Raw genomic sequence first — 19519 nt, forward strand, 5'->3', positions numbered from 1 at the left:
GCCTATCTTTGTAGACGTTTAAAGGTGCTTTTCCTACATTTGAGATAAGAAAAGATAATGCTAATGTCACAAGTCAGCATAGCCTATATCTTTAACAGAGCATAATGTGAAATTTGGTGTTGGACAAGCTATCCTTTTGGTACACTCTTTAATTTTAAAATGATTTAGCTACAAACTGTTGCAGATAAAATGAACATTTTTAGATGTTGGATACATAAAGCAATCATGTTTGCTCTGAGATTGTATAATTCTAATCCTGTTGGCTTTCAGGTGTTGACAGGTTAAATCACTAAAGACGTGGAAGTCTGATTGACTTTTATAATGTATAGAAATTAAAACGGTGATATAGACAAACAAAAAAACACCTCATTACACAGCATCTGATATGGGGAATTTGAGGCAAAACACTTGACACTTGTTAGTCATAAAATATATTTATTTAACTAGTAAAACTTCCACTTCCAAAATAGAACGACAACAACACAAACTCATGGGACGGCCCTAACAATTATTGGCATAAGGCATTTTTCCTTTTATACATTAATAACAATCTTTCTGGAAATACATTGCTTTTGTTTTTATTGTTTAAGAAAAGCAAACAGGACTAGGACCAGATTTTCAGGACCTCTCGTGGTCTTTTGTTAATTATTCTCCTATACAGGGCCTGACACCAGTGTGACACTATAATCTCATCTGTTGGCAGCTTCTTTTCTTCCTTGGCTTTCTTGGAAGGGTAATTTATTCCTTGGCTTTGTGCATTAGCCACTATGGCTTCGCCCATGAGGCGACTGTGCGTTTTAAGCTTCAGCACTCGACACACTAGAGGTTTCAAAACAACACATTTTTCTTATACATCACATTTAATTTTGAAAAGGAGGGTCATTCCTCTCTACTGCTATATTATCAGGGCATCAAAAATGCAGATTTTGGTTACAAAACATCATTTAGGAATCACTTAAGACTTATTTTGCATAAGCTGTCAGGCTAAAAAAAGACGATTCATAATACTAATAAAAACACAGCACGGGATGACAAACATGACAGATTTGAAGACTGGGCTGTAAAACCCAGAGAAATAAGCCATTGTCATGGTGTTCGGTATCTAACACTAGCAGCAGCCTGTCCTCATGTCCTCTGTTGCTGTACACGTAAGTCAAATCAATAAGCAGGTCAGCGCCTATAGGCATCATGTCTGCATGAGACTGCGTGCCATGCTGTGTGTGTTTGTGTGTATGTGTGCCAGAGGGGTTTTTTCTGAGTCAATCAGTTGTGATGGAGGCGGCTGCAGCGTTTCATTAAGCTGCTGGGATGCAGAGGCTGGCAGTCAGTCAGAGATTACAGACAGACTAGCAGCAGAAGTGTTTGTGTCCTGTTTGTCTGTTTACATCTTTTTTATCTGCACCATTCCCTGTTCACAGATGGTGATGGAGAATCATCCTCCCCCTCTGCCTACTGGGGCTAGCTTCTGCTTCCTGCTGGCTCGAGAGCACCATTTTGACTAAATCTCATCTTCATGTTGACACAAAAAAGACCTACACACTGTTGTAATGTCAGAGAACATTGGCACCAGATGATGAATCCTCATCATCAGTCATTGTGAAGTGTTTGCCTTATAGAATAAATTACGACAGGGCATCTTTGCTGGCTTATTACACAAATAGAAACAGAAGCAAATCCTGCAAGTGCTTCATCTCACATTTAGCTTGCCCAGCATTAAAAGCAATAGGCCATAGGAATTTAATTTCTTCTAGAAATTGGACGGAAAGAGATATGTTTGCATTGTGGCTCACTGCAAGAGAGGTAACTCTGACTAAAGGAAGGGGGAAGGGAGAGGGCAACAGGGCAGAAAGGGCAAAAAGGGGGGAAGGGGTATTACTGGAAGGAAGCACGGACAGGGCGACCCTTGAGCGGCTGGGGAGGGCGGTAATTGTCCACCATGCAGCACTCCGCCTCACCCTCAGCGGAGAAGAGCAGGCTGCGGAATTTGGCCATCTGTGTAAAGGGAGAAGACAGTTGCATTAGTTGCCAATGACCTCCTGTGACTGTCACTCAGCAAATAAATCACTATAGTCTCACCGCTGAATTGAGCCTTGTATTAGCTGTTGTCTTGATAATGCTTGAAGGAACAACTTGACATTTTGTAAAGTATGTTTATTAAATTTCTTGCTGAGAATTAGATGAGAAGATTGATATCACTCATGTCTGTACGCTAAATATAAAGCTACAGCTAACAGCTGGTTAGCTTATCTTAGCATAAAGACTGTAAAAAAGGAAGAAAAAGCTAGCTGGAACAAAATGCATACCAGCACATCTAAGGCTTACCAATTAAAATGTTGTATCGTGTTTGTTTAATCTGTAAAAACACTACAGACTGTTTTTTTTTAAGTCAAAGAAACAGCTGTCTCTAATCTTTATGCTAAGACAGGCTGAGCTAGCCAGCTTCCGGCGTTAACTTCATATTTACCGTGTGGTACTGATCTTCTCACTTAACTCTCAGCAAGAAAACAAATAAATGTATTTCCCAAAGTCAGGCAGGGCAAGAAAAACAAGTCAGCTGTGACAGCATGGTGTCAGATGACCTATTTAAGGGATTTATCATTAACTCTGGCTAATGAATTAGTCCACAGTAGTCACTTCAGTCACTTGTCATCACAACTTTTCACTACTGGTACAAAATAATTCAGCTCATTGTGTATCAATTGATTAGAAAACCATAAACTAATGGCCTGCATTACTTTATGTGAATGACTTCTTTGTCATTATCTGCTTACCTTATATAGCACCAAGTCTAAAAGGTTGCGTCAACACATCTTACATGTTTACCCTTGAGGCACCTACTCGCCGCCATGAAATAAACATTTAAGCAGGCGGTGTTAATCATCACATGGCCTAAAGACCCCAACCGCTAGGACAAACCTTCTTAGAGAGGTTGTTAGTTCAGATTAATGGGTGGTTAGAAGTCAAATAGCCATTTCAGTGGTAGGATTAGGGGTCATTTTAAGAGTAAATACTTAGCAAATGCCGGCTGGATGTCTACTATGGTTACTCAGTTTGGATGAAATCACCCACTGACTGAAGCTACACCTACAGACCAGAATGTGATGCATGTGTGGGGTGGACATTTCCTGTTGACTCATATACCCATACTCACATACTGAAACAAAAATACGGCAACACAACTGCATCTGTGTCAACTTCCATTTGCACTCGTTCTCTTGGTGTCTCTTTTTTTCATTTTGAAAGTGAAAAAAAGGCTGCTGTATTGCCTTTCCTCCCATTACAGAGGCTTCTTCTTCTTGTTTCAGCCGTGCAGCTAATCTGAACAATTAAGCCCTTGATTTAGACCGTAGCGTAAGAAAGGATTTACAGACAGGGCTATTCTAGACCGTGGGCAGGCAGCCAACCCTTCTGCTACCGCTGAATGGTGCGCTGTGAGCTATAGACATACCTGCTCACAGCTGACACTGACTGGCTCTTTGCAGACAATCCAGGTAACACTCTCCAGCAGAGGGGGTGTGGTCAGGGAGCCATCATATGTCCAGTAGTCTAGGCAACCAGGGAGCAAGGTAGCAGGGTCGAAGCCAGCGAAAGAGGTCTGCTTGCCCTGAAAACAATGAAGAAAATAACAGAAAGGTTAGAACAGATCAGTGAAATATGTTATCATAAATCATTAAAAGAAAGGAAATATGTTTTTTATGGAAACATACTTTGGCCCTGATGGCTTTGAAGGCGTCAAGAACCTTCTGCAGACTGGCATTTTCAGCACCAATCTGAAAAACAATAATATGATGTTGAGGTTTATTATATGATCATCAGCAGTAACAATGTACGTTACATTACATTAGTGTGATACCGAACAACGTGAGCAGGCCTTACTAAAGCAGAGTTAGGGCTAACAGTTACAGGTGTTATTGTAGCAGCCAGGCTTATTCTGCGCAAATGGAGGAGCCCACATAGTTTGCAGAGTAGCTTTAACGTATGACACAGACTTCTACCTTTGAAAATATGAACGCCAAGGAAAATAATGCCCCTAACCAAATATGGCACATTTTTCTGGCTTACATTGAAGGTGCAACATCTCACAGAGGATGTTTGACTATGTAAAATATAGTTTCTGTGATCACATCCATAGGTTTCTGAACAAAATGAAGCTCCAAGTGGGTTGGAGCCAGCCTCAAGTGGCCATTTGAGGAAATGCATGCATATGTGTATGTGTCTAAGAAGTATTGGGGTGCCGGGGTGGTTCGTTGTTGGCTGCCTTTTAAGCTTGACTTTTCTTTTAAATTATCCTCTTTTACCACATCTGCATTATCTGTATTTTTGAAGAAAGTTAATATGTTAAAAAGAATCAAACTAAAATACTATACAATATGCTTTAACCGTTGCTACTGACCTTCAGGAAAACTCCAACAACAGCGAGCCCATCAGGCTTGCTAGCAGCGTCTCCAAAACTCGGGTATTTGGTGTTCCAGTGCACCAGATGGAGCTGGAGACAAATAAAACAGTAAAATTAAAAAAACAAAGCCCTTAGAAAAGTAATCTTATTCTTATGATGCATGGTCAGAACCATGGAAAGCCTGTGTCATTTCGGATCTGGTAATGGGGTTTATTTTGCTTTAAAAATGCTCTTTGATCAACATAGGGTTGGGTATAAAAATGCAATGTATTTGTTTAAGGAGAACAAACACATTGATTTGCTCACAGATGGAAGTTTAGTTCTATAGTCCTTCTCTGAGTTAGAATTTGGGCAAAAACCAACAGATAACAAGCACAAGAAAGTGGAAGTTAATGAGCTGGCAAACATAAAAGGCAAAGAGAAAGAGTTCCCTACTTGGGCCTAACTTTATTCTATGAGTCAGATAATGATTTTTAAGTTAACAACCTACAATCCTATTATAATCTGCAGTTCATCGTAATGGCTCAGAGCATCTGTACCTCAGCAGGATACTTGGTCCCGGCTACGGTATGTTCGGAGCCCTTATCATCAGAAGCTCCCCAGTGGAAATGAAACTGCTTGAGCCTGTAGACTCCTGAGATGGGCCCGTCTTTCAGAGCTGCAGGACAAACAAACATCTCCCGTCAGTTGTGAATGAGCTGCGGTCAGCCACGATGAGATACGGAGTGATCCTAGTTTAAACATCCTACTTGGAAGGAAATATTTTACTGAGCAGATAAACACAATAAACAGGTTAACAAAATGGATAAGATGTGACACAGGCTACACACAACGTTGTGTCACCGTGGCAGACTTCCTATTTTATGGAAGCAGACTCAGTTCCTGTTGTGTAAGCTCTGGTCGTATTGAGGGACAGTCTGAAATGATGTCCAGGTATTGTTAACGTCAAACCTCCTTCCAGTGTTACATCACACATCTATTTACAGAGTTCAAAGTATCTGAAACTGTGGCAGATAATCCTCTATATTGTTCTATTCCTGACACACACACACACACACACACACACACACACACACACACACACACACACACACACACACACACACACACACACACACACACACACACACACACACACACACACACACACACACACACACACATACACACACACACACACACACACACACACACACACACACACACACACACACACACACACACACACACACACACACACACACCTCCAAACAGGGTATTTGTTTCTCAGTATCAGCCTCAAATGATAAGAAGAAGCTACAAAAGGGATAACTTAAAAACAAAAATAAAGAGGCAGTGTGGCATCTTTTCCAGTGCACACACGCGTGATTCATGATGCCATACAGGCTTTATTTAGAAGGCCAAGGTGGAAAAATACACGAAATAGCAAAAGGAACAATGAAGAGACTGGAACTCATGTATCCCATAGTCTTTGCAAAACTGCTTTTTTTGGTCTGGATGTATGTCCATTAGAAATAATCCATGATTGTGTTGGTTATATAACATATTATTCTTTATCCTTTATCAGATCGGCTAAAGGACAACCAAATCCAACATCCTAAATCCTTTCTTTTGGAAATAAAATATTATATAAACACAATTGCGATTAAAATAAATGATGAAAAAAACAAACAATGCAATGAGCATTTATGCCTCACTCCCATGCACATGTACACGCTTTAATAGCCAGGCAAGCAAGGGTTTGTTTGCAGAGTAACCTTCGTTTTTTGCGCTTTTGACCTCGCTGACAGAAGAAAAGAGTTGGCGTGGGAAAGGTTTAGCAGGAGGTTTCATTACCAATTCAATTAGTACTCTTTGTGCTTGGCTTTGGAATGGAGCCCCTGCAGCCCACTCACCAAAATTTAGTTTATTTAATTATATAAAAAAAAAATGCCCGAAAAAAACGCCCAAATAAATCAAATATATGAGAATAAAAATCTGTGTTCATCTGTTTTGTCAAATCCCTGTGGGCGCTAGTGAAACTGGGGCGCATTATTCGTGCAGCCGTATAAATATTAACATGATAATAACCTGCATGAGTCCTATAGTCTTTAAGCTGGAGACTGTCAGAGCTGCAGTTAACCGGAGCCATGCATTAAACCTGAATGCCGCATTGTGCAGGTTACTGCGTCCTAAACCACCATGATATTGATTTTTCTTTGTTTGCAAACCAGTACTGTTACGGCTCCTTCTTTAGGAGCTTTTTTTATTACACCTGCACGTGTGCAAACATTGCACACACTAATTGCAATATGGGGAATTATTGTGTTTTCTCCAGGTTAAGATTGCACATTTAAATGCGCGTTTCTTAATCAGATTGAGGAGCGTTGATATCAAGCTCCACACTGATGCAATATTAATGTCACACTAACTTGAGCTGTCGGTGTCATCAGCGAAGGTCACTTGGAAGGAATGTCCGTTGTTGAGGATATCGAGGCAGGTGGAGGGGTCGTACTTCAGGTTGAGCGGCTTCAGCCCCGCGTCATATTTTGATGCACCGGGTACGATGTCAATGGGAGACTGGCGGGGTCCATTGGCAACAGGAAAATTATCAGCCCATTTGTCAGGTCCTAAAAAATGATATAATGGTACAATTGTGATTATTAGAATATTGGCGTTGACCTATTTGAAAGAAACAAATTGCGCATTTGGGGATGGTGATGTGCTTCAGACGCGCGTAAAAAGCCCCCAAATGTGCACAACAAATAAAGAAAATCTCTGCAGTGTGCATTCCCTGTCCTTCCATTCATTCACTGCTTACTGGTATGACTGGTATTTAACATTCCTCTCAGTAATATCACCACTACATTATACGCGCAATGAGCGTCTCACCGTTGTTCGCTGCGTATCCCCAAGCGTGAGACATGGTTATGGATCTATGAGTATCTGGAATTCCCTAAAGCGAGTCGTTCCAACAGCGCAAAGCAGCCAGTGTCCTCCACCTGACAGCTGCAGAGCTTATATAGGGTCCCCTGTGAGCGGCGTGCGTGTCGGGCTGGTGTTAGCCACATGATGTCCGCGCAATGACCGGGAGGAGTTTAGACGCGCCGCAGCGTTGCAACACTGTGGATCAATGAGGATCTCTCTCTCTCTCTCTGTCTCCCCCCCCCTCATGTCTGCTGCGGTGGTAAAGTCTTCATTCACAAGCGACAGACGAGCTGGAGAATATCCGTCGAACAACGTTCCGAGCGCATTTTCACCTCTCACCTAACGGCTTTAACTTTCATTTCGTGTCAGGAAGTAACGGGATTACGCGACAGCATGCAGCCATATGTGTCACCTTCAAACTGAGCGCGGGCTGTGTCACTATAGAAAGAACCGTTAAGGAAATATATAACACTTCCAAGCTAAAACGGAAGGCTGTAAGGTAGAAGAGGCCTCGAATGATTGTTATTAAAAAGGCGTTACGCACAATTTTTAACCTACTTGTTGGATCACCGAGGGATACGTGTTGAATTATTATCATGTTTGAAGTGCAATGTGATGTGAATCAGTGTGATGTCACTTGTAACAATGGCTGGTTGGCTTCAACATTATGGATTATGGACTGGAAGTTGCTCCTGCGAACTCTGTGCCTTGCGTCAGGCTATTTGCACAATTTCACTTGAATCATGGGAATAATAATATAAAAACATTCAAACATGTATTTCCTACATGCAAATCATACACGTTTAATGAGAAACAGTGTCTTTGGAACAGAAACTTTCAGTAAGGGTAGGAGAGTTGATGCGACTGTGACAGATAAGAAAAACTAAAGGCCTGTAAAGGTCCATTAGTGACGGTGCTGCAGCAGGCAACACCAAACTCAGTGTTTACTGATAAAGAATAAATGACTGACACATTATAAATACACATTGGTGACCTGATTAAGCCACTGACATGCCATAATTTGCACTAAAACAATTATTATTAAAAATAATTAGGACTGAGTTAACTGTACTATTGAGGGATCGTTCCATCCTTCCTTAAAAACGGTTTAATTGCATCCTAGTGGCTCAGGTTCACAAAACCACACAGGCTGAGAAGCACATGGCTGTGGTGGGGTCATGGTGCCACCTGCTGTTGGGCAATGAGACTTTCTTCATGCATCTTTGATTAGGCAGACAAACAAAAGAATAGAAGAAGAATTATTACTTTATTAATCCCACAAGGGGAAATTCAATTTTTCCACCCTGTTATTATACAGGTTACACACACACAGGCCCCAAACATACACACACATGCACAAACAGGACCTATATACATGCAATTAATGGAGAGATGTCAGAGCAAGGGGCCAATGGATCGGCGCCCCGAGCAGTTGGGGGTTCGGTGCCTTGCTCAACAGCCCCTTGGCAGTGCCCATAAACTGGCACCTCTCCAGCCACCAGTCCACACTCCATTCATGGTCCACACAGGGACTCGAATCGGCGACCCTAAGGTTTCCAGATGAGTCTGTAAAGTATTGTAGAGAATGCCACCTGAAACTACGTAAACGTAATTCCATCTCTGTCCAGTTAAGTGAATATTGCATTAGGTATTAAAAATGTCATATTATTGTGATTTCGCCAAAGATGTTTCCCTTAAAATGTTAAATAACATTCAAGTGGCATGGCGACATTTTGATTTGGTGCCAGTGTGTGGAATTATTAGACGTTGTTCGGAAATAATTAGTAGTTGCAACTGATTTAAAACTTCTGCGCTTTTATTTTAAAGGCTCAACGTCCAAAACCCAGGGTATGCAGTAGATTTGGTTTTGGTCACTGAAAATCAAATATACAGGGTATAGTTGGGTTTTCTGACACTCATACTTTAAAAGGTTGTATTTTTATTAAAAGACTAAAGTTTTTTCAATGAAGTCGTCCTTCAAAATAATGGCATTTAATGTAGAAAAAATTAAATAAAACACCCACTATTTTGATTATCGATGAAGTGGCTTGCTTAATATATAAAAAAGCTGATTCCAGCTTTTTGAACGTGAATATTTTCTGTGAGAGTAAACGGAATATCTTTTGTTAAGTCGTGGACAAAATCAGACATTTGAGAGCGTCATCTTTGGCTTTTGGGAAACACAAGGACATCTTTCACCATTTCCTGATATTTTATAGACCAAACGTGGAATGACGTATTTTATGTATTGGCTTTAATAAAGTAACTGTGTCACTCCTCTTTACACATATACACACACACACACACACACACACACATACAGGCAGGCAGGTGAGTCATAGTCCAAAGATGTGGTCGTAATTGAATCCAGCATGCACCCTGATTGGCTGGAGACCCGGATCTGTGCCCTCATACAGGGTCTCCTGACTGTCACCTCCATCTAAACAGATCCCCTGCTTCTCAATAGTGTAGTTCAGCACCGCAAACGGAGCCACGGGGGACTTGGCTATCAGTATCTGTTTCTGGCGTGCGTCCACATACTGGACAATGAGTCTCGTGTTGACACTGTGACTCCATGTGTTCCCCAGAGCTGCTGTCACGAACCCAGAATCCCCATCACATCCCTGACCCCTCACCCCCACGTGAGTTGTGACCTGGTTGGTGAGCACCACAGGTATGTTGAACTGGTGGGCCAGGTATTTGAGGATGGAGGCCTCCTGCCCCAGCAGGTCGCTGCGGTGCATCAGGTTGCCTGGCAACGTTGTGTCAAACTCCTTCCTCACCACCGAGGCCACAGAGTCCAGGACGATGAGACCCGCTCCGGTTGAGATGATGTCCTCTTCTAGTCTCTCCAGGATGTTGAGGACATCTTGACAGGTGAGCGCCCTGAAGAGGTGCACACGGGCGGCCATCTGCAGGACTCTCTCTCTGCAGCCGAAGTGGTCTGGAAAGCGGCTCTGTGCGATCTCCACCAGCCTACCGGCAGAGAACGCTGCCTCTGTGTCGATGAAGATCACACCACTGTCCAGGCCACCCTCGCTCTCAGGCAGAGTGGCCAAGACGCTCAGCATCAAACACATCTGAGTCTTGCCACAGCCAGAGGGCCCTGCAACCTCCGTGATGGTCCCCCGTGGTAGACCTCCCCTCAGCAGCTTATCAAGAGCGGGCAACGACGTGGAGAAGCAGGAGTGTTGCTTCCACAGCTGCAGAGCCGTGGTGACAGGCGGTGCAACAGCTTTACTGACCGACTGCAGCAGCTCGGAGGCCTTCGGGTAGCTCAGCCCCGCGGCATGCATCACCTCAACAGGACTCAGAGACAACAGGTCCTTGCAATTTAGGATGCGGTGACGTTTGAGTTGCTCACACATGTCGTTTGAAATGCCGGTTCGCTTCAGCATTCTTGTCGCCATGGTGACTTCTTCTCAGCTTTTCCCCTCTTCAACTGTCTTAAGACATAAACAAATAAAAACGGTTCAACATTTACCGCACGTTGGCTTTCTTCTTCTTCGACATCTTCATCAACGGTAGACAGCATAGACATAAAGAGTAGACGCCTCATCGAACGTTGGGCCTATTGGCGCTGACGAGCGGTGGGGCCGCCATCTTGGCCCGGTCGCCCGCTCCACTCAGTGTAAGGACAGGACACGGTTCAGCGTATTTTAATATTCACAGTGGGATTAACAGTAATAGAATATTCTGATATATGATATATATGTGATGTATGATAGATGTTTTGCAAACACTATAAATATAAACACAACAATATAAATCATTTATAGAGTATTAATAGGCTATATTTCATACATGAATACATAAATCTCTCTCTCACTCACTCTCTCTCTTTCTCTCTCTCACACACACACACACACACACACACACAAACACACGCAAGCACACACACACACACACACACACACACTCAGAGAAAATTAAAATACATATAAATCAAGAGTATCAATACAATTAGGTCAGAGAGAGAGATGACATTTTGGACACATCTAAATACAAGTCAAACAGACACACACACACACACACACACAAACAGACACACTTTCATTTAAAGCACTAAAAAAAAAGCAAGAGCCGAACCCTATATGTTTATAAATATTTAGAAATGATCCGTGCTCTGCCAGTCGCATAGTCGTGGTAGTAGAGAGGAGAGGGAGGGTCCACATTTGAGCGAGTGTGTGTGGTATAAAAATATATATAAAATTTTGTTAAATCGATCATTTTCACACTGTTTTGTTCTTGCACAGTTACCAATTAGAGTGTAGCTCTAATTGGTAAAGACAGTGATGTTGGAGGAGTACTTTGTATAGTATCTAAAATGACTGTGTCCTTTGTTTTTAGGCAAGGTCTAATTATGTGAATGTCTTCTTTATTACATATTTTAATTATGTAGTAATTGTATTTAATGTGCAAACAAAAACACGGGGCATAGTTCAGTAATATCCATTTTAAATTATACAAACCATTTAAGATTTTTCCTTAGTTAAATAAATGTATGATTTTTTCTTTTCAGACTGTTTCAACTTCTCTGGTACAACTAAACTAAAAAAGCCTGGACTCATCAGCTCTGCTTTACAAACATGTGACGTTCGTCCTGCTTTAAGTGGAGATGTGGAGAACCAAGTAAAAATGTGTGGGACATTTTGTTCAGCTGTGAGAATATCGGGCACAGAGTGGAAATACATGTTCACGCTTGCCTCGTAAATCTCTAATTCATTCTTTATAATAAACCCCACATCATGTTGCTCCTGTTTGATGAAACAGTTTAACAGCAAAGGATATTGGTCAGATTCTGTCACTTCTCCTTTGATAGTCTAAACTTTAAAAAAAAAAGTGACATGACATGAAAAATTATCTCATAATTCATGTCAATGTCATGTTCAATATTTAAAAAAACAAAACTGAGAATATCTGAGGTGACCTGAGATGAACTGTCTCTGAAGTGTCTTCCTCTCATGAAACCACAGCACATCCTCCGCTGACCTACTGCTGGAAATGTGCAATCCATTTACACTAGACCACAAGTACGACAACCCCTCTCCTCCCTGCTTCTCCTTTCATATCTACACAGGCACACACACACACACACACACACACACACACACACACACACAGGCTTGCACACACACATCTGGCCGGGGGGTAAATTAACTAACATTCCCACAGAGGCTAATCTCCACGCCTCTACTGTGACAAGATAATAATAATAAAATAAGGGACAGCAGCTCCTCTGGCAGCTAAATATGTATCTACCTGCCACAGCCTGAGGGACTCACTATAACATTCAAAAATGCATGGATTTATGTATAATTGTTTAAAATTGTACTGTACCGTACTGGTTATGAATTGTAATATTGTAATATTAGATTAGAGCAGGAATACGCTGCACAGTGCTCTGGCATCTTGTTCCTTCTGCTGCTCAACTCATAGGCTCAACGAGTCACTCATAGAACTTATCTGGGAGGATGACCGATCCAAGATGGCGGCCGCATTTCTCGCGGCCCAACGTTCGATGCGGCATCTACTCTTTATATGTCTATGGTAGACAGCCATAACAGTCGTCGCATGCGGATGACGTAACAGAGGAAAATGCAGAAGAGAACAAGTGCTTTTAAAAAAAATGTATTTATTTATTTATTTATTTGCACTAGATATTTCATTTCGAAACATGTTAGGGATGTGTTGTTTTTTTAAATAAATAAATAAATATTTTTTATTGAAAATATTCAATATAAACATTACTTTTCTTACATGTTCCAGGTGTTATACACATAACACAAATGTAATTCTAAATATAGAAATAATAAGAACATAAATCAAAATGTACAGAGACAATAAAGCATAGGAAAAGGAATTAAGAATAACAACAACAAAAACGTATGGGGCCTGCTGCCAAACTAAGGGAGTACATTGGAAATACCTAAATAATCTAATAGTTTTTGCCAATTTATTATTTTTGATTTTTTAAGTTTACCACAATGATCAAATACGATTTTTCTTCTTTTAAATCCAGTCCAGTAGGTGGCGGTCATCACCCGTTAAACGCTGTTTGCCAACCACCAAAACAAGAAGAAGAAGAAGAAGAAGAAGAAGAAGATGATGACGATGATGACGTAACAGAGAGGGCACGTTTGTTTTGCTATCTAGCACGAGGATAGCAACTATAGCAACGCAAGCTGACATTTCCTAAATACGGTCGGTTGATATGTATTTAATTTTTTAAATTGCTAAGCAGTGAGCGTACTGGTTTCGGTTCATTGTGTTAAAAATGGTGACGTTTAGTAAAATAATGAACTATATTTAAAATGACGAAAATAACCCACGCGCATGTAGCCTCACGTGCGTGCAGCTAACTGTTGATTTACTGTTGGACCAGATGCATATTGATATGGTTTAAAGAGTCATTTAAATGTTCCCCACCAGGAAGGATACGTGCTTTAAATTGATTTACATTTAGGTATTCGTACATTAACATGTCAATGCAAAGTAAAGTGAACGTCAAGATAAATAAAAGACACAATACCTGTTAAATTACTGCTCGGGTCTCGAGTTGCCTTCATACTTGACCCGTGGTGGAAGAAGTTACTGAAGGAAAAGTGGAGAATAGTACCACAGTGTGTTAAAATACTTTGTTATAAAAGTCCTTGCATTCGGGATCTTACTGAAGTAAACGGTACAGAAGTATTAGCATCGAAATATCCCCATGAAACTTCCCCAGTTGTATTGTTTTCCCAGTTTGTTTAAACATGCAAATGGAACTTATTAAATATGCACTCTTTGCATAAACAATTGTGTGCATTAGATGAAGCCAGGTTCATTTTGTTGACAACTTACAGTTAAAGGTTTCTACAGAGGGAATCTTGCATATCTCTTTTTATCACTCCTTAAATCAGAAAGTACAACCATTAAAAAAAATAAATCTATTTTTGCCATGTTTTAGGAATACAATGTTCTTGGGAAAAACTTTAGAATATACTGTAGATGGGAATAAAATGGTAAAGTGTGTTGTATATTTAGATTTCTGGCTCAGAGTGAGAAAAAACTAATTTTGAGAAATCAGGCTTTAAATACATGTATTATAAAATATCATACATTTTGAAGACACTACAGATGAATAGTGTAAAACAATACCTAATAGATTTTCCCAGGTGATCGTCTACAATAAGTATCTTGGAGAATGGCCTATTTCTGGTTTATAGTTATTGATAACATTCACATTAGTTTCACTAATGTGTGGCTGATGAAAAGTGGAGATACTTTAATGTTTTATATAATTGATACATTATTACTTATTAGTTAATTTGTAACAGTCTGGATCTGTAAAGTAACTGACCAAATTTGGATCATGAGTCGTATATGGCTGCAGCTATCGAATCTTTTTGTAATCGAGTATTCTACCGATTATTCCATCGATTAATCGAATAATCGGATAAAAAAATTATACTTTTGCATAAAACATTATTATAATTTGCCTTATTTTTCAAAGAAATATGTCTGTTAGGCTTATTTGCTGTGGTAACCTACACACGGCACACGTGTGTGCATGAGGGGGAGAGAAAGAAGAAGTGTGTGTTGATGACAATACTCTCGCAATTTACCATGAAGAAGTTTACTATTTACACAATTTAAAGTGGTGCATAAAATTATATGTGACACACATGTTTACTCAAACAGGTTTCAAAGATAAGTAAATAATTAAGAGAATGAATTAGAGATGGATAATATCAGGAAGAGCGAGTCGCTCTCTTCCTGTTTACTGTAACAACAGCAACGTACAAAAGTCTACTGACACATTTACTCAAACCAAACTCTAAAGACTGATCAGGGAGATGACATTATGTTTAACGTTCATGAAAAACTAAACATAGAGGCATTCACCAGGACGGCTAACGTTATGGGTTCTCTTCCTGTTGGTTCGTCACTACGGCAACTGCCCTCCTCAAACCAGAACAGCAGTGCTCTGTGACGTGGCGTTAACAACGGGCTGCTTTCTGCTCAGACGCTGAATCATCGATCACATGCTGTTGTGGTAGAACAGTTCTAGTTAACAGACTTAGACTTCTCTTTATTGATCCTTTGGGATGAACTCCCTCATGGAAATTGAGTTTCTAGCAACTTACAAAAACACAAGGGAGGTATAAAAAATTACAGTATAGAATAAACAACAAACTCTTAGCTAAATAAATACAGAAAGTATAAGAAAACAAACAGTAAACAATAAACTCTTAGTTAAATATGTATGAAGTAGATGTAAGAAGAATTCTCGTAAAATGAAACCAGATAAGTTAAATTTAGGGGAAATGTGTAAGATAAGTGATGTATGACTGTATATGACAGAAATTAGTAGTAAGATTAAATTATTGCACTTAAGTGGTGGATACAGTGGACACATTGAAACAGTGGACACATTAAACAGTGGACACATTGCGCCTTTTTGGCTTCTTTTTTAAGTGTGAAATGATCCCAAACGTATTCTCTGCCTTTTCCCGCTGTAGTGATTATACATCCGCAAAAACGGTCCGTGTGGAACAATGATCCCAGCGCTGAACAGGCCACATAACGCACAAAATAGGAATTAAACCAATCATCGAGGCGGAGAATTTCTCTCAATGAATTTTTGTAATCGAGTAACTCAAGTAATTGTTACAGCCCTAGACTGGCAGCTGCGGATGTTTCAATCCAAGTATAAAGACGCATTAAATGGAAATACTTCAAGTACATGTACCTCAAAACAAAAGTATTAGAGGACTTAAAACGAGATTGTATTATTAATTTCTAAAAATCCCACAGTGCAGTGGTGAAATATAACCACTTTAATTTTTTATGTGGAAAGCCAGTTTCTTTTTATGTTACGCACATCATATTGTATTTGACATGTAAAATTTATACTACAACTACTGCTGCATTAAACCAGCTTTGTTTTGTTTATGTTGCAACTAGACCGTGTTGTTCAAGACATTCCAAGGAGGCCAGCTGCAAACTGATAAATTTTGAATTTGTGTCTTAATTTTTCATCTCGTACATCACCTCAACCTCTTGACTCTGTTGGAGTTTTATGACTCACTGATTCAAGGAGTTTTTGGCTTAAACAGAATCATTGCTAATCAGGTGACTGCTGAGTGTAGGATGCATGTGGAGAACTTGGAACTATCTCAACCTTTTTCTTTTTTTTCCGCAGAGAGTTTGAGATTAATGTGCAAACTATCACTTTTAGAGCAGGCAAAATAGAGGATACGAAACAAAGCGTCAAAGAGACAACATGGTATAGAAATGAAATGTCTCCTACAAAGAGCCTATCAAAACTGACGGGTGTTTTCTTCACAGGCAACATGGGGAAGAATAAACAAAAGGGGAAAAAGCAGAAGAACGTCTTTCAAGTGGCAAATAAGCACATGAAAAACAAGAACAAAGCGAAACCTGTTACGACATCGCTCAAACACGTAAGCTCTCGGTTTTCTCTCTTGACATGTATTTTTGTCTTCTCTTTTGTATATAGAGTTTGTCGCACCTGTACTAGTACTGTACTGTAATTTGACAGATCAAGACGGTGAAAAGCGAGAAGGTGGAGAAGCTCAATCAAATCTTCACAGAAGTCCAGAGGGATGTTACGAGCATTTCCAAGTCTGTTGCTCCTGAACCAATGAAACAAACACAGGTAGAGGTGTAAGATGTCAACATTCATAACTCATACTGACCATATTTATTTAATCCTCTTGGTGTATTTATTTTGTTTGTCTTTCCAGGTTGTCAGAGAGCCACCAAAGGAATCTGTAAATGTTGACAATGCCGCTCAACTCTTCTCTCAGCTATAGTGGATCATGAAAGTGGGACTGCCGTTAAGTCCAAGGACACACACACCTATCTCTCTCCATGTTGGACATATGACATAACAGAGACAGTTTACTTCAGATGCATTTGGACACCTCATGCCAGGAGGAGGGCTGCAGATAAGCTGAAAATGAGAAGGGGTCATGGCATGATGGTACAACATTGTGTGTAATTTAAGCATTCTGTATGTAAAGAAATGTACTTGTGCTCTGTCAATGCAGATTTTCTATTTTTATTAATGGATATTCTTTTATGTAGAAATGTTTGCCTTCTCTTGGCTGCAACTAAGGATTCGTTTCCTCCTCACTTTTGTTTTATGAAACATCAGAAAATAGTGAAAAACGCCCACTTTATTCCAAAATACATCATTCAGTAAAACCTCACATTTGAGCAAATGGAAGCAGATATTTGGCATTCTTGCTTAAAAAATGGCTGAAACGATGAATCAATGAACAAAATAGTTACAAATAATGGAATCATTGTTTTAGCTCCACTTTACTACACTGTTAATATGGGTTTGCAATTAAAGGCAACTTGTAATGTTACTTTAAACAGAGCATTTTCATCCAAAAGAATGATATAAACCATGTGCACTTTATCGTACCTTCGTTGAGTTTTGTTTTGCAAGGTAGTTCAAGGTTTTCACACTGTTACTCTCATCCCCCCAGATTTAGTGTAAATGATGTCACAATAGAGATCATTGGGACTGTTGTCTGTAATGATGAAAGTATCTTTGCTTCAAAGAGTTTTGTCCTCATGGAAATCATTCAAAATGATAGAAGAGAACCTCCACACACTTAGATCTGTGCAAAACTTATTTGAGAAGTTTTTTCGGTCTTATCAGACCTTCATCGGAGCATACTCATGGAAATCATTAAAATTTCATGTAGAAGTTCGCAAAACAAGAATTTAAAGGAAGGAAAAGCACACATGTAGCATCAGTGTAGTGTTTCTATGTTTATTTCAGAGAGGCGTTGATTAAATTAATTTTGTTATTTGTAGTCTTGCCGTACTGGACTGAATCTTATCTAATATTTCGTCCACTCCTGTATGTACGAGCGTCATTTCAGGGCTTCACACTGTCATTTCTATCAGGACTGAACCTGGAGATGAAGTATAGATTTTTCGGCTGCAGCAGTGGGCAGTTATCAGTATGCTGCTGCAGTTTGTAGCAACTTGACATCAGGGGTCATGGGTGAACCGGTGCCCAGCTGATTGCTTGTCTTCATGGCAACCTCTGGCTGAGTAAGTTAGTCAATAAATCTGGAGCGAGGTGAAAGCACAAGTGAGACTGGTAAACAAACCGACGCATGACATAAATAAGCTAAGAGGGCGTTTTTTTAAGGTGGAGATGAGTTGGGAAAAGATTTTATTCTCCAGTGGAGTTGCACTGCAAAGCTTTAACCTGCAATAGCTAATTATTTCTGACCACTTGGGGGCAGCAGAAATGTGTGAAAAGTGTTAACACTGATGTCCCCTTTTATTTTCATTAATTTGGAATTATGTTCAAGTCCAAGATGCCCTTTAGCTCTGCTTTTGATCTCTACCACCTGCTGAGGAATATATCAGGATCTTTTCCTTTCCTCCAGGAAACAGCGATTAACAAAATGACATCTATGCTTCAGAGTTGTCATTTTAAAGTCAATTATAAACAACGTGTGGCACAGCTCTTTTATACGTCACAGGTGCCGAAAAGACTTCCACAAAGTATACTCTTGTGCATCCCCGCTCATAACTCCTCCGGCATGCCTCCTCTCTCTCCTCAAGATGCAATTAAGGAATTTAGACATCCTTTAAGATTGATTTGCTTATTATTCCAACCTGTGCTTCCCGCCATCATGGAGGATCTTCCGAGCACCTCCGTCCTTGTGTCTCTTCATCCCATTTCTCTCCCACGCCATTGCTGGGAGGAGCTTAGAAGCGAGCAAGATTCAAGATTCAAGATTCAAGAAGCTTTATCCCAAGGGTAATGATTGTGCAACAGTTTCAATACAAAGATGGGAAAGGGCCAGAGTTACATAAGCTAACATACATCAAATAAAAATAAAGCCAACATAAAAGAAGCGTTAGTGAGTGAAGCGAGGAGACTCAAATAAGAAAAGCCTTAAATTCACTTCTTAGTTAACTTTGTCTGCCATTCGATGCTGGAAACAGCTTCCTGCTGTGCATTAAAAAACAATACTGATGAGAGCGGTAAGAGTGAGCGACCCACAACACCAAAACAATGAGCTGAAAGATGCTAAAACGCTCCACAAAGCTGAGGGGAAAATGCATGGTTTTTGTCACTATTAGTGTTTCCTTTCACATAAAATGTTTGATCTTTTTAAAATTTCATTAGAGCAGCTTTAAAGATATTAATATGCAATGTGTGAAGCAGGA

At 40.1% G+C, this 19519-nt stretch overlaps 3 protein-coding genes across 3 annotated transcripts; 1 reads left to right on the forward strand and 2 right to left on the reverse strand.

The window, feature by feature from the left end:
* Positions 1-415: 415 nt before the first annotated feature.
* Positions 416-7407, reverse strand: LOC310963650 (carbonic anhydrase 1). Its single transcript, XM_083936540.1, has 7 exons — positions 7268-7407; positions 6808-7005; positions 4936-5054; positions 4394-4486; positions 3708-3770; positions 3449-3604; positions 416-1992 (listed from the first exon to the last, which is right to left on the reverse strand). Exons 1-7 carry the CDS (start codon positions 7299-7301, stop codon positions 1873-1875), a joined length of 783 nt encoding a protein of 260 aa, XP_083792666.1. The 5' UTR covers positions 7302-7407; the 3' UTR covers positions 416-1872.
* A 2232-nt stretch (positions 7408-9639) lies between these two features.
* On the reverse strand, positions 9640-10713 carry rad51b (RAD51 paralog B; the record flags this gene model as incomplete). Its single annotated transcript, XM_083936050.1, has 1 exon — positions 9640-10713. The coding sequence occupies one exon, from the start codon at positions 10711-10713 to the stop codon at positions 9640-9642; it is 1074 nt and encodes a 357-aa protein (XP_083792176.1).
* A 2711-nt stretch (positions 10714-13424) lies between these two features.
* On the forward strand, positions 13425-17728 carry rbis (ribosomal biogenesis factor). Its single transcript, XM_083935722.1, has 4 exons — positions 13425-13507; positions 16637-16752; positions 16851-16967; positions 17056-17728. The coding sequence occupies exons 2-4, from the start codon at positions 16642-16644 to the stop codon at positions 17122-17124; spliced, it is 297 nt and encodes a 98-aa protein (XP_083791848.1). The 5' UTR covers positions 13425-13507; positions 16637-16641; the 3' UTR covers positions 17125-17728.
* The last annotated feature ends 1791 nt before the right edge of the window (positions 17729-19519 follow it).

The sequence above is a fragment of the Echiichthys vipera genome (assembly GCF_963691815.1).
Source record: "Echiichthys vipera genome assembly, chromosome: 21".
Taxonomy (NCBI): Eukaryota; Metazoa; Chordata; class Actinopteri; order Perciformes; family Trachinidae; genus Echiichthys; species Echiichthys vipera.

Coding starts and splice junctions, on each gene's coding strand:
- LOC310963650 (XM_083936540.1), bottom strand. CDS start 7,301: ATGTCTCACGCTTGGGGATACGCAGCGAACAACG. Junction 4,487..4,935: donor GGACCAAGTATCCTGCTGAG/GTACAGATGCTC, acceptor ATTTGTCTCCAG/CTCCATCTGGTGCACTGGAA. Junction 3,605..3,707: donor TCAAAGCCATCAGGGCCAAA/GTATGTTTCCAT, acceptor CATTGTTTTCAG/GGCAAGCAGACCTCTTTCGC.
- rbis (XM_083935722.1), top strand. CDS start 16,642: ATGGGGAAGAATAAACAAAAGGGGAAAAAGCAGAAGAACGTCTTTCAA. Junction 16,753..16,850: donor TTACGACATCGCTCAAACAC/GTAAGCTCTCGG, acceptor GTAATTTGACAG/ATCAAGACGGTGAAAAGCGA. Junction 16,968..17,055: donor AACCAATGAAACAAACACAG/GTAGAGGTGTAA, acceptor TTGTCTTTCCAG/GTTGTCAGAGAGCCACCAAA.